This window comes from Periplaneta americana, chromosome 6, assembly GCF_040183065.1.
Source record: "Periplaneta americana isolate PAMFEO1 chromosome 6, P.americana_PAMFEO1_priV1, whole genome shotgun sequence".
Taxonomy (NCBI): domain Eukaryota; kingdom Metazoa; phylum Arthropoda; class Insecta; order Blattodea; family Blattidae; genus Periplaneta; species Periplaneta americana.
In genome coordinates, this window is record NC_091122.1 from 38,961,029 (window position 1) to 38,977,979 (window position 16,951).

At 35.7% G+C, this 16,951-nt stretch overlaps 2 protein-coding genes and 1 non-coding gene across 3 annotated transcripts in view; all 3 read left to right on the top strand.

Moving 5' to 3' along the window:
- The first annotated feature begins 61 nt into the window (after positions 1–61).
- On the top strand, positions 62–2,867 carry RpLP2 (ribosomal protein LP2). Its single transcript, XM_069827918.1, has 5 exons — positions 62–385; positions 666–838; positions 1,893–1,994; positions 2,385–2,474; positions 2,781–2,867. The coding sequence occupies exons 2-4, from the start codon at positions 667–669 to the stop codon at positions 2,456–2,458; spliced, it is 348 nt and encodes a 115-aa protein (XP_069684019.1). The 5' UTR covers positions 62–385; position 666; the 3' UTR covers positions 2,459–2,474; positions 2,781–2,867.
- On the top strand, positions 2,231–2,306 carry LOC138702335 (small nucleolar RNA SNORD51). The gene has a single exon (XR_011332843.1). It is a non-coding gene; the product is annotated as a small nucleolar RNA SNORD51 (small nucleolar RNA).
- Positions 2,868–3,507: 640 nt separating the features above from the next.
- The window catches only part of Chc (clathrin heavy chain), a 92,568-nt gene continuing 79,124 nt past the window's right edge, over positions 3,508–16,951 (top strand). The window contains exon 1 of the mRNA XM_069827920.1: positions 3,508–3,703. Coding sequence (XP_069684021.1) covers positions 3,662–3,703 — 42 coding nt within the window. The 5' untranslated portion in view covers positions 3,508–3,661. The remainder of the gene's footprint in view (positions 3,704–16,951) is intronic.

Genomic DNA, 16,951 nt, shown 5'->3' on the forward strand with positions numbered 1-16,951 from the left:
TCATTCCGCTATTATTCTTTCATTTTCTGTCTATGCACGGCCGACTTGATGCTCACTTCGCTTTTCGTGGTCTTACCAAAGAGTTTGGGTCTCACCGTCTCATGAAAAATTACAGTACAATCCCATACCACATATTTTACAAGGAAATAAAATACACATATCATAGGATGGATTTTGTTATACAATATGATGTACTTCTTTAAGAAATTTTTAGTAATGTGTCACAGAGATAATCCCAAATGTATGTATATTTGACTTATTATTCTCATTTCCTGTGTGGGTGAACCCCCAAAACTTCGATTTCCGCTTCCGCAAAGTTCTTGCGCGATCATTAGCAAAGGAGAAAGAAGCGTGTTGCACGTTTCGTGTCTATAAGGACTTAAAGGTATATTAGTATGTAGTTTTACTGTTTTACAGTATTATTATTTGAAAATAAATAATGACAAGTTGTTGTAGGAAAATCGAATCTCTTCAAAATTTTGTTGCAAATGTGATTTTGAAACATCTCTACCACGTTACAGTACAATGTGTTGATTATAGTTATAGTCTGCTTTTTACTTCTTATTTATGTAGGACATTTATTATGTGACCAAATTACAAACATAGGGCTTGTTTATTAATTTTTAAGTCCTGTGACGATGCATAAAATATATATTTTATTTCAGAATGCGTTACGTGGCCGCTTATTTGCTTGCTGCCCTTGGCGGCAAAGACAACCCCAGTTCTGCAGATATTGAAAAAATTCTGAGTTCTGTTGGCATTGAAGCCGATGGAGAAAAGCTAAAGAAGGTGATCAGTGAGCTGAATGGCAAGAATATAGAAGAGCTGATTACTGCTGGTATGTTTTGTGCTGCAGTGAAAGGCTATTAATTTTGCTCTGTGGACGGGGTGTCGTATTTATTTCTACGGGGCGCTTCTTAACAGGCATGTAGAGCGTGCAACTTGAACAAGGATCTTAATGTAGTCACTGATATTAAATAGGATGTCTTTGTTAGAAAATATTTGTATTTTGCATCTCTGAATTCTTGAAAATGAGCACGTGTATATGAGAGTTTGATTTCCAATGCTATACCATATGTTAAATTCGGGGTTTAATTATAATACAAGTAATGTTTATGCCTAAGATACGGGAAGATAAATACCACATGCACGAAGATTGTTTCGGTTTTGTGAACTATATTTGCTATCGGATGATTTATAGCTACAAGATTTCCGACGTTTCTGACACCTTCGTTTTGTAGGCTCTTTTCTGAATAAAGATTTGGAAAAGAAGTTTAATTAACTATAATCTGATCTTCATTGGTTATTGCACAGAATTAATCTGACATTTGTTACATTGATATTGCGATTTTCCTTACATTGTGGTAAAATATGTTTACTCACAAAGAGGCCTGATGGTGAAAGTTTCATGTTCACCGCTGTGGAATAACGATTAGCATTCCTGACCGTGAAACGAGTGGACCCGGATTCAAATTCTGGTTGGGACAAGTTACGTGGTTGAGGTTCTCTCCGTTGTTTTCCTTCACCCAATTAAGAGCAAATGCTGGGTAACTTTAGGCCCAGGATCCTGGACTCATTTCGCTGGCATATCATTCAGACACTAGATAACCACAACACTTGCTAAAGCGTCGTAAAATAACCCACTAAAAAACATGGCGGAAAGGAAAGATAAAGATCTGCAATAAGTTACATATGTATATATGCATTCATTTTTTATTCTATTTATTTTATACATTTTGAAATAAAATTGAAGCTTTGCTTAAATTATTTTTTTTTCTAATCTCTTTATAGTATCGGAATGCCAAAGTGAAAAAGAAGTTCAGGCTGCCCAAAATGAAATAGTCCTACTACGTGTGCAATATATTGTACTTAATATTCTGTTTTATTTCCAGGCCGAGAAAAGCTTGCGACAATGCCTGCTGGTGGCGGTGGTGGCGCTGCACCTGCCGCAGGAGGTGGACCTGCTGCAGCAGCAGCAGCTGCACCAGAGAAGGGTTAGTGTAACAAACGTTTGGTGCATTAAGTAAGACAATCACATTTCAAAGATGTTCATGGTTTTAAAAGGACGGTTTAGAAATAGTGCAAACCAATGATCTTTTTTGTGAAAGAATAGTAATAGATCATTTCAAGTTCGTGAGATTAATAAAGAGTATTTTAACACTAAAAATATATCTTTCGAACATTTGATTACTGAGTAGTTCAAATGCTTAGCGCAATAACTGTTGGGAATATCATGCCATGATGATTTTTTTTAATCACCATCTTTCGACTGAGTTGTTGATGATCTTTTTTTTTCTGAGTGCGTGATAATTAACAAACGGGTATACTTTTAACGTTCTGTTTTCATATTTTAATGGCAGTTTATTTTTTTTTTTTTTTTGCAGAGGAGAAGAAGGTTGAGAAGAAAGAAGAATCCGAATCAGAAGATGACGACATGGGCTTCGGTCTCTTTGATTAAACTTCATTACATTCTTGTATGTTGATACAGATATATATTTGTATGATTTTGTTATGAAGTACATTGTAACAAAGCATGTAAGCGTTTAATTTCCTTGCTTTATTTTTATGAACTTTGGTATGAAATAAAGATAAGAGTAAAATTTATTTCACTTGTTTGAATTATGTATGTGCTGTGTTGGTATGATGAAGTAAGATTCTAATCACCATCTTTCGACTGAAGAAGGCTGATGTCTTTTCTTGGCTGACAACACAGTCCTATCTAAAATATGTAAGTAATATGTGAAAGTTAATTTCTAACACCGTATTTTCTTTTGTTGCAGTGTCACCAGAAGACTAATTACATTCTACAATCTTTCTTTTTTTTATAACCTTGAGGTGTAACATTGTTAATAAATTAATGAAGTTGAGATGCAAGTGTTTCATTTTTTTCCTCTCCTATCCTTGTTAATAAATAAGAATGAAGTAGTGTGATATGTTTCGGGTTTCCTACCCAAAGTGAAATAGGGTGGAAAGTTGAGATTCCTTATTCTTTATGAGGGGATTATCGTAAATGATAAGCTGAGATTACATTTATTTTCAAAGAGGGGTTTGTGATTGTAAATGGCAAGTTGAGATTCCTATTCTCTCATATTTAGGGTTAGGAGTCGAAGTTTCAATCGGAAACTTCAAAATCTAAAGTGAAGTTAAGGTTTATATTTGGGTACGTTTGCCGCCACAATTTAAAAGGCACTACAAAATTGGAAGGTGGGGAGGAATGTGATTTTACTTGTAGTTCAATTTGAAGTAATTACGTCGCTAGTAAAGCCCGAACATCAATAAATGCCTATCATCATGCGCAGGTTGCTCATGTGGCAGGTGACGTCATCAGATATTCATCCGCGGCGAATTTTAGAGTTTCCATCGTAATTATATTCTTATGATTGAATGCAATATAGGAAATGAGACACAGATAATTTTCGTTTATTACATTTTAATTTACTCGGTTGATTTTTATGGACATATTTATACAGGAAATTGTTCTAATGTTCGAGAGCAATTTCAGAACTATTTTCACTATGTGGTGGGAAGCCATGTTGGGTGGCAGTGAATGGTACTCTCAGTTGTGAATGTGAAGTTCTGTGGTAGAATATACTTATTTAGGTTTATCTGAAAGCAGTGCAAAGCAACATTTCACACTGGAGTCAGTACAGCATTAACCATCATGTCGCAAATGTTACCTATACGTTTTCAAGAGCATCTACAGGTAATTGAAAGTCGGTCAGACGCCCCTTATTAATACCGCAGCCGAAAAATTTTCCATTTGTGTATTGGAGTACTTTGTTTTATTTATGTCTTATTTATTGGTATGTGAATAAGTGTAATAGCTCATACGATTTTTATGTAACATTTTTACATGAATTTTATGAACAGTTTTGTATATTCGTAAAGTATCTTCCACTGTGACAGTTGGCAGAAGACAACAGCGTCTTGCCATGTACGTCCTGTATGTGACTTTACGTTATGCCTTGTTTCATCATATCTAACATAATTTTTTACTGAAACCATGGTCCGAAAATTGTCTTCATTTGTAATTTAATTCGTATTTGTATTTAAACAAACATATTTGACATTTATTTTAAACTTTTAGCGTTACACTTTGGTGCCACTCCTATTTCGTCATCAGCCCGGAAATATGCACTACTGAACTTATTGACATAATACCGTTAATTAATTGATGAAGTGCTCAGTTCAGAAAGTTTTAGTTGCCATTTGTTTAGATTTTATGTAGACCCCCGTTCACTTCGTTTATTCTGGTGTAGGCCTACTGCTATATGCTAAAATGGGCCCTCGTTTTCATGTCCTATTAGGAAGTAGAATAATTGAAATTTTCGTTTTTTAATGTTTATTTTATTGTAGCATGGTTGAAAAGTTTCGTGAAATATACTAGTTCATAACCTATCAGTCTTTACATTCTTTTGCAGTACAGCATAATGTATGTACGGCATTTTCTTTTTTTTTTTTTTGATTGGGGTTAGGAGGAAAGATAGCTTACGTGCACACATTATCATGTGAACAAGAATACAAAGCTATAGTCCGTATTTTTTATTATTATTTTTTTTTTTTGCTGATATTCATTTTTAATCGTGTAGACCTCCCACGTTGAACTGAGCATTAATGTACTGGTAATTAATTCATGAATAATGCCGGTAAGGCTCTTCTGCCAGATTGACAATCACGTGGCACATTTTGAGCCAACTTAATACGTGTGATTGCAAAGAATAGGTATAAATACGAGATAGAGATGATACAGAGGAAATTCGGACAAAAAGCGATAGGCTAGCTGCATGTACTCTCTATTTTGTTGCCATCAGTAATATTGGGTATAATTTAAAGAACCTAAGTACCGGTACTGGTATTTTAAATTTAAAATAAATAATGTTGTGATTGTATGTTCGTACTGGTCAAAACATGCAAAATAGCGAAGTCTTTACGTGTGATATTCTGTGTAGCCTCTTTAATGTTCAACTTTATGAACCTTTATTTAATAATATAATACAGACTACAACAATATCATTTAAACAGACTTCAGACTAGAACTCACTACTCTTATGTTTCTGCAGTTCATCTTAGCTTTGTAATAAACACAAACTGTACAGTACGTAAACTAAACTATCATAAATTTGTAGGCTACATGAGGTTTTGTTGTAATGCGATAGACATTGAGTATAGTGGATGAGAGTTTGTCCTAGTTCATATTCTAGACACTTAAAGTGCCTACCTGATCTGACGTTGTTTTTCTAAACGTACCGGTATGTGGAGATGCAGAATCTTTCAGTGTTAAACATAGATTGAATATCGATGACTAGAAAGTTCTATGAGATTTGTGGTAAACAGACTGCGAGGCAGGTTTTCCCCAAGTAGGCTGCTGTACTTCAGTTTCTCCTGTTACTTCAGATTGTATCATTAACACTAAAAATATCGGATAATTTCCAAGATTCTTTGGCTAAACTAGCGCTGAAGTAGTTCCCTTCATATTCTGCATATACGAATCTGTAACAGGTTAGTTTAGGCTTTTATTATGCCTTGCATATACGATCAACTGTATCTCCACAAAAAATTCCTTATAAATTCAATGATTTTCACTTCCGAAATCATAGGAACTACCTCAGTGTTAGTTTCACCCTAATACCGTCATTTCCGTGTAACAAATCTTGGAAATTGTCAAATATCACAACCGAAACTTTAAATACATTCTGTTCTTTCAAAAAGTAGGGAACTATTAATTTTATTATTAATGTTGTACAGTGGGCTACCAGTACAATTAAAATTAGAAAATAATAAATAGATTTGATCATTCCTGTAGGTTCTAATTGGCACTCTTAAAATTACCTTCACATTGGCCAGAATTGCATTTTTACCGTATAAAACAGCTTTGCAATTGGCATGAACTACTTGATAAATATGAATTAGGGCCTATAATGTTGATTGTTGCAGTAGAAATGCTGTGCTACATAGAATCTGTTGTCAGTGTTGCTGAACTTATTTTAAAGCTTCATAAATAATTAAAACAAAGCTATAGGTCTATCAGTCAGTTATATTGAACTGTAACCGAGACCATGATATTTTCATGACCATCAAACGCCATCATCAGTTCATTATTGTTCTAGGCACACTGATCTTCAGCTTCACAGTCTACTTTGTGAAGATAACTAATTGGCCTAAGTTGTGGAAGGTTTTTAGCCTGTCGTACCACCTCTGACTTCGAAGACATTGCAATTGCCACATTTGCTGGTTTTGACTTGTAGTTTTATTTTTTATTTTTTTTGGATACCATAGCACGTAACCCACAGAATTCTCACTGTACTTGGCCGTAACAGGCAGCCCATTATTTTGTTTGCCTATCTCTTGGGATGGGCACCACTAAGATTAAATATTTCTGAAAGCCACCTTGAAACTTTGAATTAGTTTTCTAAATTCATTTGTTGTTTCGTTCATGAGGATGCTTCTTGAAATATAGGCTAGGTAAATCATTGCAGAGTTTCAACTAGGTACTTGCTGTAATATACAGAACACTGTAGGCCATTGACAATTCTTCTGTACTGTCTGCTAGTACAGGAGTAGAATGAACTCTGGTCATGGTATGGCTGAAGGATTGCATCAATGAAGAAAATTTATGACCCCATCAGGAATCGAACACGCGACTTTCATCTTCTAGTGCAACACTTAAAACTGTTATGCTACAATACACACCCTCATTGTACAGCAAAGCAAATTTAAAAATTGATGTTAGATCAGTAGGTCTAATGTTTTCAGTGATTTTCATCTTTTAGTTTATATTCAATTGTCTCTCTATTACAGATTACAAAAGACTGCCAGAAAATTTTTTCCTATTTCCGAATTGCCCAATATGTAATCAGATAAATGGTATACCTTATTTTTTTTCATGGAGTGCAGTTTCATAGAAAGGACTTTGCCGACAGACCTTCTACTGCCCCCTACTAATTGATTGTCATAAATAAATGTCTTCCTTACTGTGACGGAAATATTGTCTTCTCTTGTTAGTAACCAATCACAACCCTCGTTCAGAAGAATTGACAGGTGCCCGTCAAATCCACGTGGAGGCAGAGTTGCCGCATCTTTTCCCAATTTCAAGAATCCCGTCAGTTTCACTGCATAATTTCGAAGGTCACCAGGATTGTGACAACTGTGCAATGTTGGGGCGAAGGGACAGGATGGAACTGTCAGAGTTGTTTGTGTAGAAAGCCACAAATCTGTAAGTGGGTGTTCAAAGGAGCCACCGAACTGCACTCCTTGAAATAAAATAAGGTATACCTATTGTTTAATGTAGTGCTTTTGAATCTTTCAACTTAAATTTTCCTGTTCATCTGACATTCAGCTATGACAATGGCCATTGATAAGTTGATTTTTATTTGGTTTTGACATTGCCATACTGAATGATCTTTCCAACAATGTTTGAAACATCATATTATATTGATATTTTTAACATTGAAAAATCTTGTAATGTCGAAAAACAGTCCTTTTATGATCAAGGCTTTAAAATTCAGGGTAAAAATTTCACTAGTCATCGTGGTCGAGCCCAAGTAATGATTCTAAACCTATATTCATTCCATGAAGAAAAGATCCTTTTAAACTGCTGATAACGTTCTAATCATTAAGGTATTAATCATATTGAAACAATGTGAATGTTGAAGGTGGGACAGAAGAGCTTGGTAAAATTTACTTAGCAGTGTTTAGTCCGCCCCCTCCACAATACCAATCTCACAGAATTTCTAGGAGATTATTGTGCTTACAGGTTGATAGTATGAACTGTTCCTTACAGTATTTCTCAGCATCTAATATACTTTGTAAAAAATTACTTATTTCATCCACTCAATATAATACAGAGTAGAGAATAGTGATAACAGTAGTAATACATGCAGTAGAATTGTATAATGATAATTTAAACTTAAACAGTTACAGTCCAATACTACTCCACAATAAATAACCTGAAAATCTCTGTAAAACAAAAAAGCATTTACAGTATCAAAGAAAACTTAAAATGGATACCGGTAGTAAAGTAGTAGAGCAAGTAATGAAATGCAAATAACTAGACACAGATTAATAACACAAGACAATAATTGATGAGGTGATAGGCCTACACTTCTCTCAAGACCTGAAATATGTCCATGAAGTTTAGCTAACGAATTTAAATCATTTCAACAGAAATGCTGTATGTCAACAGTAGGCAATGTTTTTAGTTATTACACTTTGTCTAAATAGCTACTGTATGTAGGTCTAATTTCGAATTGTTCACTTCTTTGAGGTCTGAACACATTCACAGCACTGTTATTTGATTTAATGTAGCTTAGGTTACATGCAGATTGAATTTTTCGACTAGTATATTTCAGACGACTCAATTTTGTTAATATGTTTCTGATAAGTAATGTAGAGCTCTTCACTCATAGAACTTCAAAAAATATTTGAGCATTTGCTTTAAACTAGGTTTGTAATGGCTGTCCTATGTAATGAGGAAAACTGGAATTGAAGTCCGTGATTTCGTCTATAGATTTCCAGATAAATTTTAATTAAATTCTGAATAAAATTTTAATTAAATTCTGAATACGAACGCAACTAACACGATTTTTGAGTTATCAAGACTTTACATGTGTGGGTAGATGCTTGCTAAAGGTAGCATTTTGTATCAGGAATCCTGAAAGTCTCAAACTGAATTATCTTTTTGGTTGGCTCTCTCATCTTAACGAATCATTACAAAATCATTTTACTTATTTTTCTTCGAGCACGTAAAGAAATGTCTATAGAAACTTTTTTTTTTGTATTAATCATATCTGTGTAGACTTTTTATCTCTATGTAGGCCTGTAACATTTCAACATAAGTCCTTATCAATGAATCGTTAGTAATTTGTGATAAGTTCGCTTCTGAGAAGTAAATTTATTCATCACACTTGCTAGCCTATTATAAAGGCTTCTCACGCACCTTCTTATCCTCGGCAATTCATGAGAGAGTAGGGAAATGCGTATTTATAACATAATATGCAGCGATATTTTACTACTTAACTTATTATTTCCAGAACATGAATTTTACCAGCAATCGAAAAGTATTGGGAATAAATTTGAATAAGGAACAAAAAAAAGTTTCCTTCCCAGGCAGGATTCGAACCACGAAAGTCTTAGTTACCAGTCTGTCGTGCTCTGGAGTGAACAAGGCTCTGAAATCAGCTACAAGGATCGGTCCGGTTTTTTTTGCCGCTACTATACATAGCCTATTTTAAGTTTCATTCTGTTATCCTTGTAAATTATTATTGTTGTAAGTAACGGATTAGGTAAGTTTGTTTTAGGATGTGAAACAAGAATGGTCTTCTTACTTCAAAAGCTTTTTCATAATCTGTGAAGAGAAAAATGGGTTTATAGATTAGTCTCGTTTCTTTCCTAATAAGAGCCAAGGCTGCATTAATATAAGATCGTCCCGACGAAATCCTCGTTGGGCTTTATAAACGTTTCAAATTTATTTCATATTTTTACAATCTTATAATAAGAGTTCAGAGGACTTCACTGCCTATAGTTACTGGGATCTTTATCGTCTTTTTAAATATTGGGATAATGATGTCATTCCATTCTTGGGGAGTTTCTCGTGAGACATTAATTTCATTAAGAATTAATGACATGTTAAATTTTTCTGACGAATACTGGGATGTAGGCTACGTTGTTCAGAAGGTAGATTGTTTTCCACTGAGATTTTTCCGTTTTTTAATTTGTTCAAAGCCATTTCATGAAAGATCCATCTACCGGTAATTAAATGCAGATCTCGTATTCCAAAACTGCCCTAGTATTTGAAGTGCTTAAAATTCTTACCATAATATGGTGGTGGGACTGATTTCAATAGTAATTTGATCAAGAATTGTGGTTTGAACACGGAAAACATTTTGAGCAACAATATTCAAAGAGATACATTCTTCTTTTGTAGATGACATTTTTCCTATCAGTGGACTGGCTATGAAAACGAACTACCTTGCAATTGTATCTCTGGTAAAGCTGCAGATTTTGGTGCTATTAAATGCATAGAAATTCCAAGATCTACGGAGTTGTTTCTTACAGGACATTCCAGGATAAAGCTAGAGCTACATTAGCAAGGAAAGTTTTTTATATATAAATTTTTCACTGTCACACTTTCTGTATGAATTGAATTTGTTTTCGATTGTGTACACCTAATATACGTTATGTACATCAAGCACAACTTACATATAAAATAATTTATAAACCAACGTTAATTGTGTTCGACTTTTCGTGAATAGACCTAGGCCTAAATTTAGTTCGTGTGCTTTCTCCTAAATTCGACCCTCACAAGTATTAACGTTGTAACTCACTTTCTTCCATTTTTCAGGAGAAGCAAATGAAGTTTTAAAATGGTCGTGTAAATCAGTGTATACAGATAGTAACAATAAGATTTTAAATTCGATTGGGAAGGTTTAGAGCTGCAATGATAGTACTGGAAGAAAAAGAAACAATTTAAGACCATATTAACTAGCATAACTCAAAACCATAAAAAAAATTGAGTTACAATGTTAATATTTGGGAGGGTCGAATTGTCTTTCTTCCAGTCGCGGTTAAGAATAACCAGGATTTTAAACTTCTCTGTACCTGTTAAACTAACCAATATTGTAAGTTAAGTGTCTGCAAGAAGGATGCATTGTAGGCGGAGAATGTTAAAGGGTAACTTTTTGAGCAGTTTTGCATCAACTTCGGCGATTTTGCCTGGTATATTACAGTATTGGCTATATGGTTAAAGATCGTATGTCGTTATGAAATTTTTTTTTAACATTTTGTGAGTCGGCCTGGGTGGCGTGGTCGGTATAGCGCTGGCCTTCTGTGCGGGTTTTTTATCGTGCGTTTCCAAACTTGTCTATCTATTTAATTTGTTACTGTAAAAAGTTTTCGAAGTTTATCTCAAACCAGTAGGCCTATCCGTCTTTGCTGTCAGATTTTATAGATTTATTTCAAGGAAATGATAGCACTGTATACAGAAATGTGAAGGGCCATCACGACCGATGTAAGCTTGTGGAATAAATCGAATCATAGGTTTATTAGACGTTAGTCGTGTTCAGTGTGTAATTTCTTTGTTAGTGTTGCCAAAGTAAGATTTAAATGTCGGAGGTTGCCCCGCGTATGTTGTAGCTGAAATTGAAAGTATAATAAATTCTACATTGTAACATAATTTTTAGGTACCGGTACTTAAACTTGATATTAGGTTTATCTTGACATATGCTTAAGCATGGAGATAAAATTTATAGTAGGTGTACACATTTTGTGGCTAGTTCTCAATGAAAAACAGACTAGGAGATGCTAATACAGTGCTTTTGGCATCGTCTTCTGAAAACGTCGGAATGAATCAGCTGTTTGCGTGCTATTTTGATCTCTGTATGTGATGTACACATTGGCTACTGACATACAGTTTGTCAAATGACAATCTTTTATGCCCGCTGGCATATTTCTTCTTAGCGTTTTTCATTTGAGAATTCTCTCATTTAAAGTAATGTACTAGTCATACTACTGCATAGTTCGTGTGCTTCAGTTACTCTGCAAGAAGAATGTTCGAATAGTTACGAATAGTTGTTGAAATTGTTTAATTCATTACCATTCGTGTGGTTTAAACAGAAATCAGTTGAATAAAATTGCTTCTAAATTCATATTCTTTTGCCCATAAAATTTAACATTAGACAAGTCCGAAAAATACTAATCCTATTTCTCTCGAGAACATATTTAGTCCGCGTCTTCACTATCTGCTGTGCCTCTGAGATTAATACATAGGTAAATGACCCTCCAGGCGCTGAATAAATTCAGTTTCACTATCTACGGGCTGGCATCTATAAAATTATTTCAAAAAATGGCTAAAAAGTCCGTAGATTTGGTCTGTAGTTACACGCTTAATTCTTCCACCATTATAGGAATATTGTCTGTTTCTCTTAAATACTTTGTATCCACCTTCTTTTTGGCTATGTATGTACTTTTTCCAATTGAAAGGCCGGCCCAGCAGCCCAAAGGTGAATATTGTTATGTTCACAGAACTGCAGGCCACAGGTGAATATTGTTATACTCACAGAACCAATACACACGTAATTAAAGTAACAACATTCCAAAGACTATCTACGAGGCGGTCCACACCTGTGGAGTAACGGTCAGCGGGTTTGGTAGCCCAGGTTCGAATCCCGGTTGGGGCAAGTTACCTGGTTGAGATTTTTTCCGGGGTTTTCCCTCAACCCAATACGAGCAAATGCTGGGTAACTTTCGGTGCTGGACCCCGGACTCATTTCACCGGCATTATCACATATCATTCAGACGCTAAATAACCTAGATGTTGATACAGCGTCGTAAAATAACCCAATAAAAAAAATTACGAGGCGTGGCTGTGATCATAATGTTAATTTCATATCCTGGTGATATTTATTATAAAGAAGGAAAGTTCATAGATAAAAAACGGCAGCTGTAGACATTTGTATAATGTTAATGTTATGTTTTATTTAACGACGCTCGCAACTGCAGAGGTTATATCAGCGTCGCCGGATGTGCCGGAATTTTGTCCCGCAGGAGTTCTTTTACATGCCAGTAAATCTACTGACATGAGTCTGTCGCATTTAAGCACACTTAAATGCCATCGACCTGGCCCAGGATCGAACCCGCAACCTTGGGCATAAAAGGCCAGCGCTATACCAACTCTCCAACCAAGTCGACGACATTCGTATTCGTACTAGTTTTCTGAAAACATATATTCGATCAGATGTCCTAAGTGGTATCGAAAACATTAATCTGAATTGAAATAATAATTTTTTCAAAACTTCTCGTATGATACTCCGCCATTCTACTTGAAAATAAAGTGCGTAATGGGAGGCTTCACTGATACCATTCTAAAATGCTCCTTAGACATCCAGGACAAAATATATTTTATTTGATTAGTACTATATTTTAATTCGTTATCTTTAACTTGGACGCTGTGTATAATAGCTATCCGTACTTCAAACTGAAAAACAAAGAGGTACATACTTTCATATATTATTTCTTCCAAAAGCAAGCTTTGTAGTGTGTTGAAAGATTTTGATTGTGAAGTGATGATGTGGTATAATGTAAGCTGTATGCATCTCGGGTTTCATTCCGTTATTTTGACGCCCCTAAATGTTGATAAGAGTTCTATCAGTCAGATGTGACATGGTATAGGCTACATTGTACACTCAGTTCACATAAACAGCTAACTGTATGTTTAGTTTGTGAATGAAGGACAACTGTTACACTATTTCTAACTATTCTTTCCTTTGAGTTTCAGAATAAGAGTTACAGATTATGTTCACTTCTATTGGTAGGCGGTAGGACTCAATGCCATTCATTTTGTATGTCTTTAAGTTTAGCACAGAAAATGTTCACAATAAAAAAAACAGAAATGTTGAACCATTTTACATATTAGTGATGGAATCTACACTTTAATAGGTTATATACGTAAAAGTGAATTTACTAAATTAAACGTTTGAAACTGGTTTTTAATAATGATATATGTACGCTTACTTCCGGAATATGAGATTTTCACTTACAACGTTTAGTAGTGCTTCCATTAACCGACGTGAAACATATTACACACAGTTTTATTTCTGTGGATACCAGTAGTTCACGTCAATGCTAAAAGACAAATGTGAGTCCCTGATGAAAATAAAAGTAAAGTTTTGGAGGAATTACCATACGGACGCATGCTACCGAGAAGATCGAAACTTCGATATTTAAATAGAAAAAAGAAAGCCATGAAGACGTAAAGAAATTTGTGTTGAAAAAAATAGCTGTATAGGTTTACTTGCAACAGGGTACGGTGTCATTTTGTCATTTCAGCGGGAAAAAGCTTTCATAGCTTGGGCATCTGATACAATAATAATAGTAATAATATAATATCCGAGGCTTCTTCCAAAAGCCATATTTCAATACCGTCCCCTGGGGAAGAGATTTTCGGGCCGTCAACAAAAAAAGAAACTGAAACCGTAACAGGCCTTGGTCTTTATACTTGTTTGGATAATAATAATAATAATAATAATAATAATAATCCACGTGTTACAGAGACTCTTCGAGCTGCATCGTTAAAATTGTTGGATAGTTTACCACTACTGTCCCATGAAACTCCTAATGAAAGGAGGTTTTCAACGTCATCGACGCTAAATAACCTAGTACAGTAGTTGATACAGAGTCGTTAAATAACAAAAATACAACTATCCGTAACTATCCCAAATGTTAACCACCGCCATGCAACATTGTTCTTGCCGAATAATTGAAATACACGCGAACTATGCACAAATATGGACTAAACTCACCGCATTTCGAACTTTCGGATCAAGGTCACGTACAAACCACGCTCGAGTCACTGAACTGATAATCCCGGCTGTCCCAGCTGACTTAAACCCGAGTCACATGGGGATAGTTTACAGGAGTCAAGTGCTCGAAGCCTCTAAACTTGATGCTATATTTGTGATCACACGGAGACATTAAAATTGAAACCATGCTTGAAAAAAAAAAGCGCGCGCTGAATGTTGTATTCGCAGTGGTGTTTGAATTCTTGTATTCTGTTATAGTTGATAAAAATCAATAGTGAAATGACATTTTTAGTTTGGTGAAACTGAAGATGCCACCAGCACATATTCAAGCATGTGTGCAGCTAATTGGCGCCTTGTTATTGTATGAATTACAAAATATTCTTGAAAAAAAAGAAAAAGAGAACATGGGTTAAGAAATGGATTCGTAGAAGAATTATGCACGGTGCATCTAATACCTTGTTGAAAGAATTAACTGAAGAAGATCCTGCAGAATACAGGAAGCATCTCAGGATGAGCCCTGTTTTAAGGGTTTTTAACTTCTTTCGAATCACTTCTACGTCTATGTTTTCGAAACCTTGTTTCATGAGTTCACTGACTAGTTTCTGAAATAATAATTCCCGCTTGTTTTTATTGAGTTATTCTTTGTCACGTATATTCCATACAAGTTCATACTTCTCATACACTTTCAAAAAACTATACGATATCGTTGGAATTCAACTTAGGGGCGCTCATTATTAATTTACTTCGACAATAGGCCTAAAACTACAAACTTCCTACTTGCCAAGTTGCTATAAGTTCGCATTCACACGCGGGAAGTGGTGGAGTCAAGTTGGTCACGTGACGGGAAAGTGGACACACAAGTTGACGGGTCGTCAACTCAAATTCTGCTTGACCGCCAAGTCACAACTTGACTGTCTCGACCATATCACACGGGGAAAGTTGAAGGAAAGTCGACTTGCTCCAAGCACTTGACTCCTGTAAACTATCCCCGTGTGAATTAGCCTTTAATTAGGAGAATTTGGAGTAAGCACACGTGGCAAATGCAATCCATTGCTTGACCTTGATCCGCCAGTTCGAAATGCGCAGAGTATAGTACTTTTTCTCTCCTCTTGTACGAAGGAGGGACCCGAAGGCTTAAACTGCAGCCTGAGGCCTATTGCTTACCACTCCTTCTGTGAATGATTGGGTAGCCGAATGGCCGCGCTCTTGTACAAGTACAGCACGCTGCACCGTGAACTTAACCCGGTCTATGGTATGGATGATGAAATGTGAATTAATGATGGCGAAATGAGTCCGAGGTCCAATGCCGAAAGTTACCCAGCAATTCTGCTTAAATTGGTTGAGGAAAAACTCCGGAGAAAACCCCAACCAGAATTTGAACACAGGCCCGCTCGTTTAATGGTCAGACGTTCTGTTACTCCACAGCGGTCAGCAAATGTAGTACATTTTGTACAAGTAGAACGCGACTTCTCAACCTGGCGGCTAAGGTAGGTTTGCTGGGGTCACTGTAGAACGGCTGAAAGTATAAAATGACAACTGCTTTATTTAAACTGTGAGAATTCTCAATGTTAGATGTCATACCCTGTCGGTAATGTGAAGATGGTTATGAAATGGCGAGAATAAAAGGCAGGAGGTGAGCGTAGTTTAGTTTACCAACATTTTGCAAAAGGCAGTTGAATGTTAAAAAAAAAAAAAATGGGTAGACTGTGTGAATCAAGCTGTGAAATTTACGAATTCCAAAAGCAGGGACATTTCCCTACAAGTAGTTCCTATTCTAATATTTAATGTGTGTTACATATTTAGTTAGCGATAGCATGTATGCGTGTACGATAATAATCAGTAGTGAAATTGTGAATGGTACTGATTGCTGCCTTTCCGTATTGAAAGGATAATCAGCTGCGGAATTTACAAATTGCGAGGTCGTCAAATGTTGAATGATTGTTACGCTATGAAATGAAGTAGCGGTTAAGAAGGGTTCAAACATTGATCGAGCTGCATGAGAAAAGCAATCTCTGTCGTAACACAATTTCTGGATAGTTTTACTATGTCATTTGACCGCTAGTGACCGGTCCTTACAAGTTAAACAGCAGGAATGGTGTGCCATAAATGTGAGTCAGCATACAAATGGCACGTTATCATCTTACACAAGCCTTTCGTCGTGTGAGCGACCTTTCTTGAACAGTAACTTGGCTTATAAATGTCGCGTTTTGTACTCTGTCAATGTAGTGATGGTGAGGTGGAGTATTCGTAATTGGAATGCTGTAGGTACATACATATTCATGTTACACAGTAATATTCATCTCATACCAGTCTCTTTGTTAGGCTTCTTGAATTTTTAATCCGATGAACTTGAAACATTCGCTTATTATACACTGCAGAGAAGATGTATTTTTTCTTTTAGCAAAAATGTGCGTCTTAGTCATCTTGACAGGTGGGTGTATCTTTAAAATTTTACCACAGTCTACTATATACAGTCACGAAGCTTGAGTTTTGAGGATGCTAGAAACAATAGACTGTGACGGTACTATTTTGCATTGCCTGTAATGAGGCGATATTAGCGATCCTAGTGATGAGCAACTATGTAATGTTTGCATATTTACTACGTATTGAGCTTCGCGACTGTATATACTAGACTGTGATTTTACCATGCACCATGC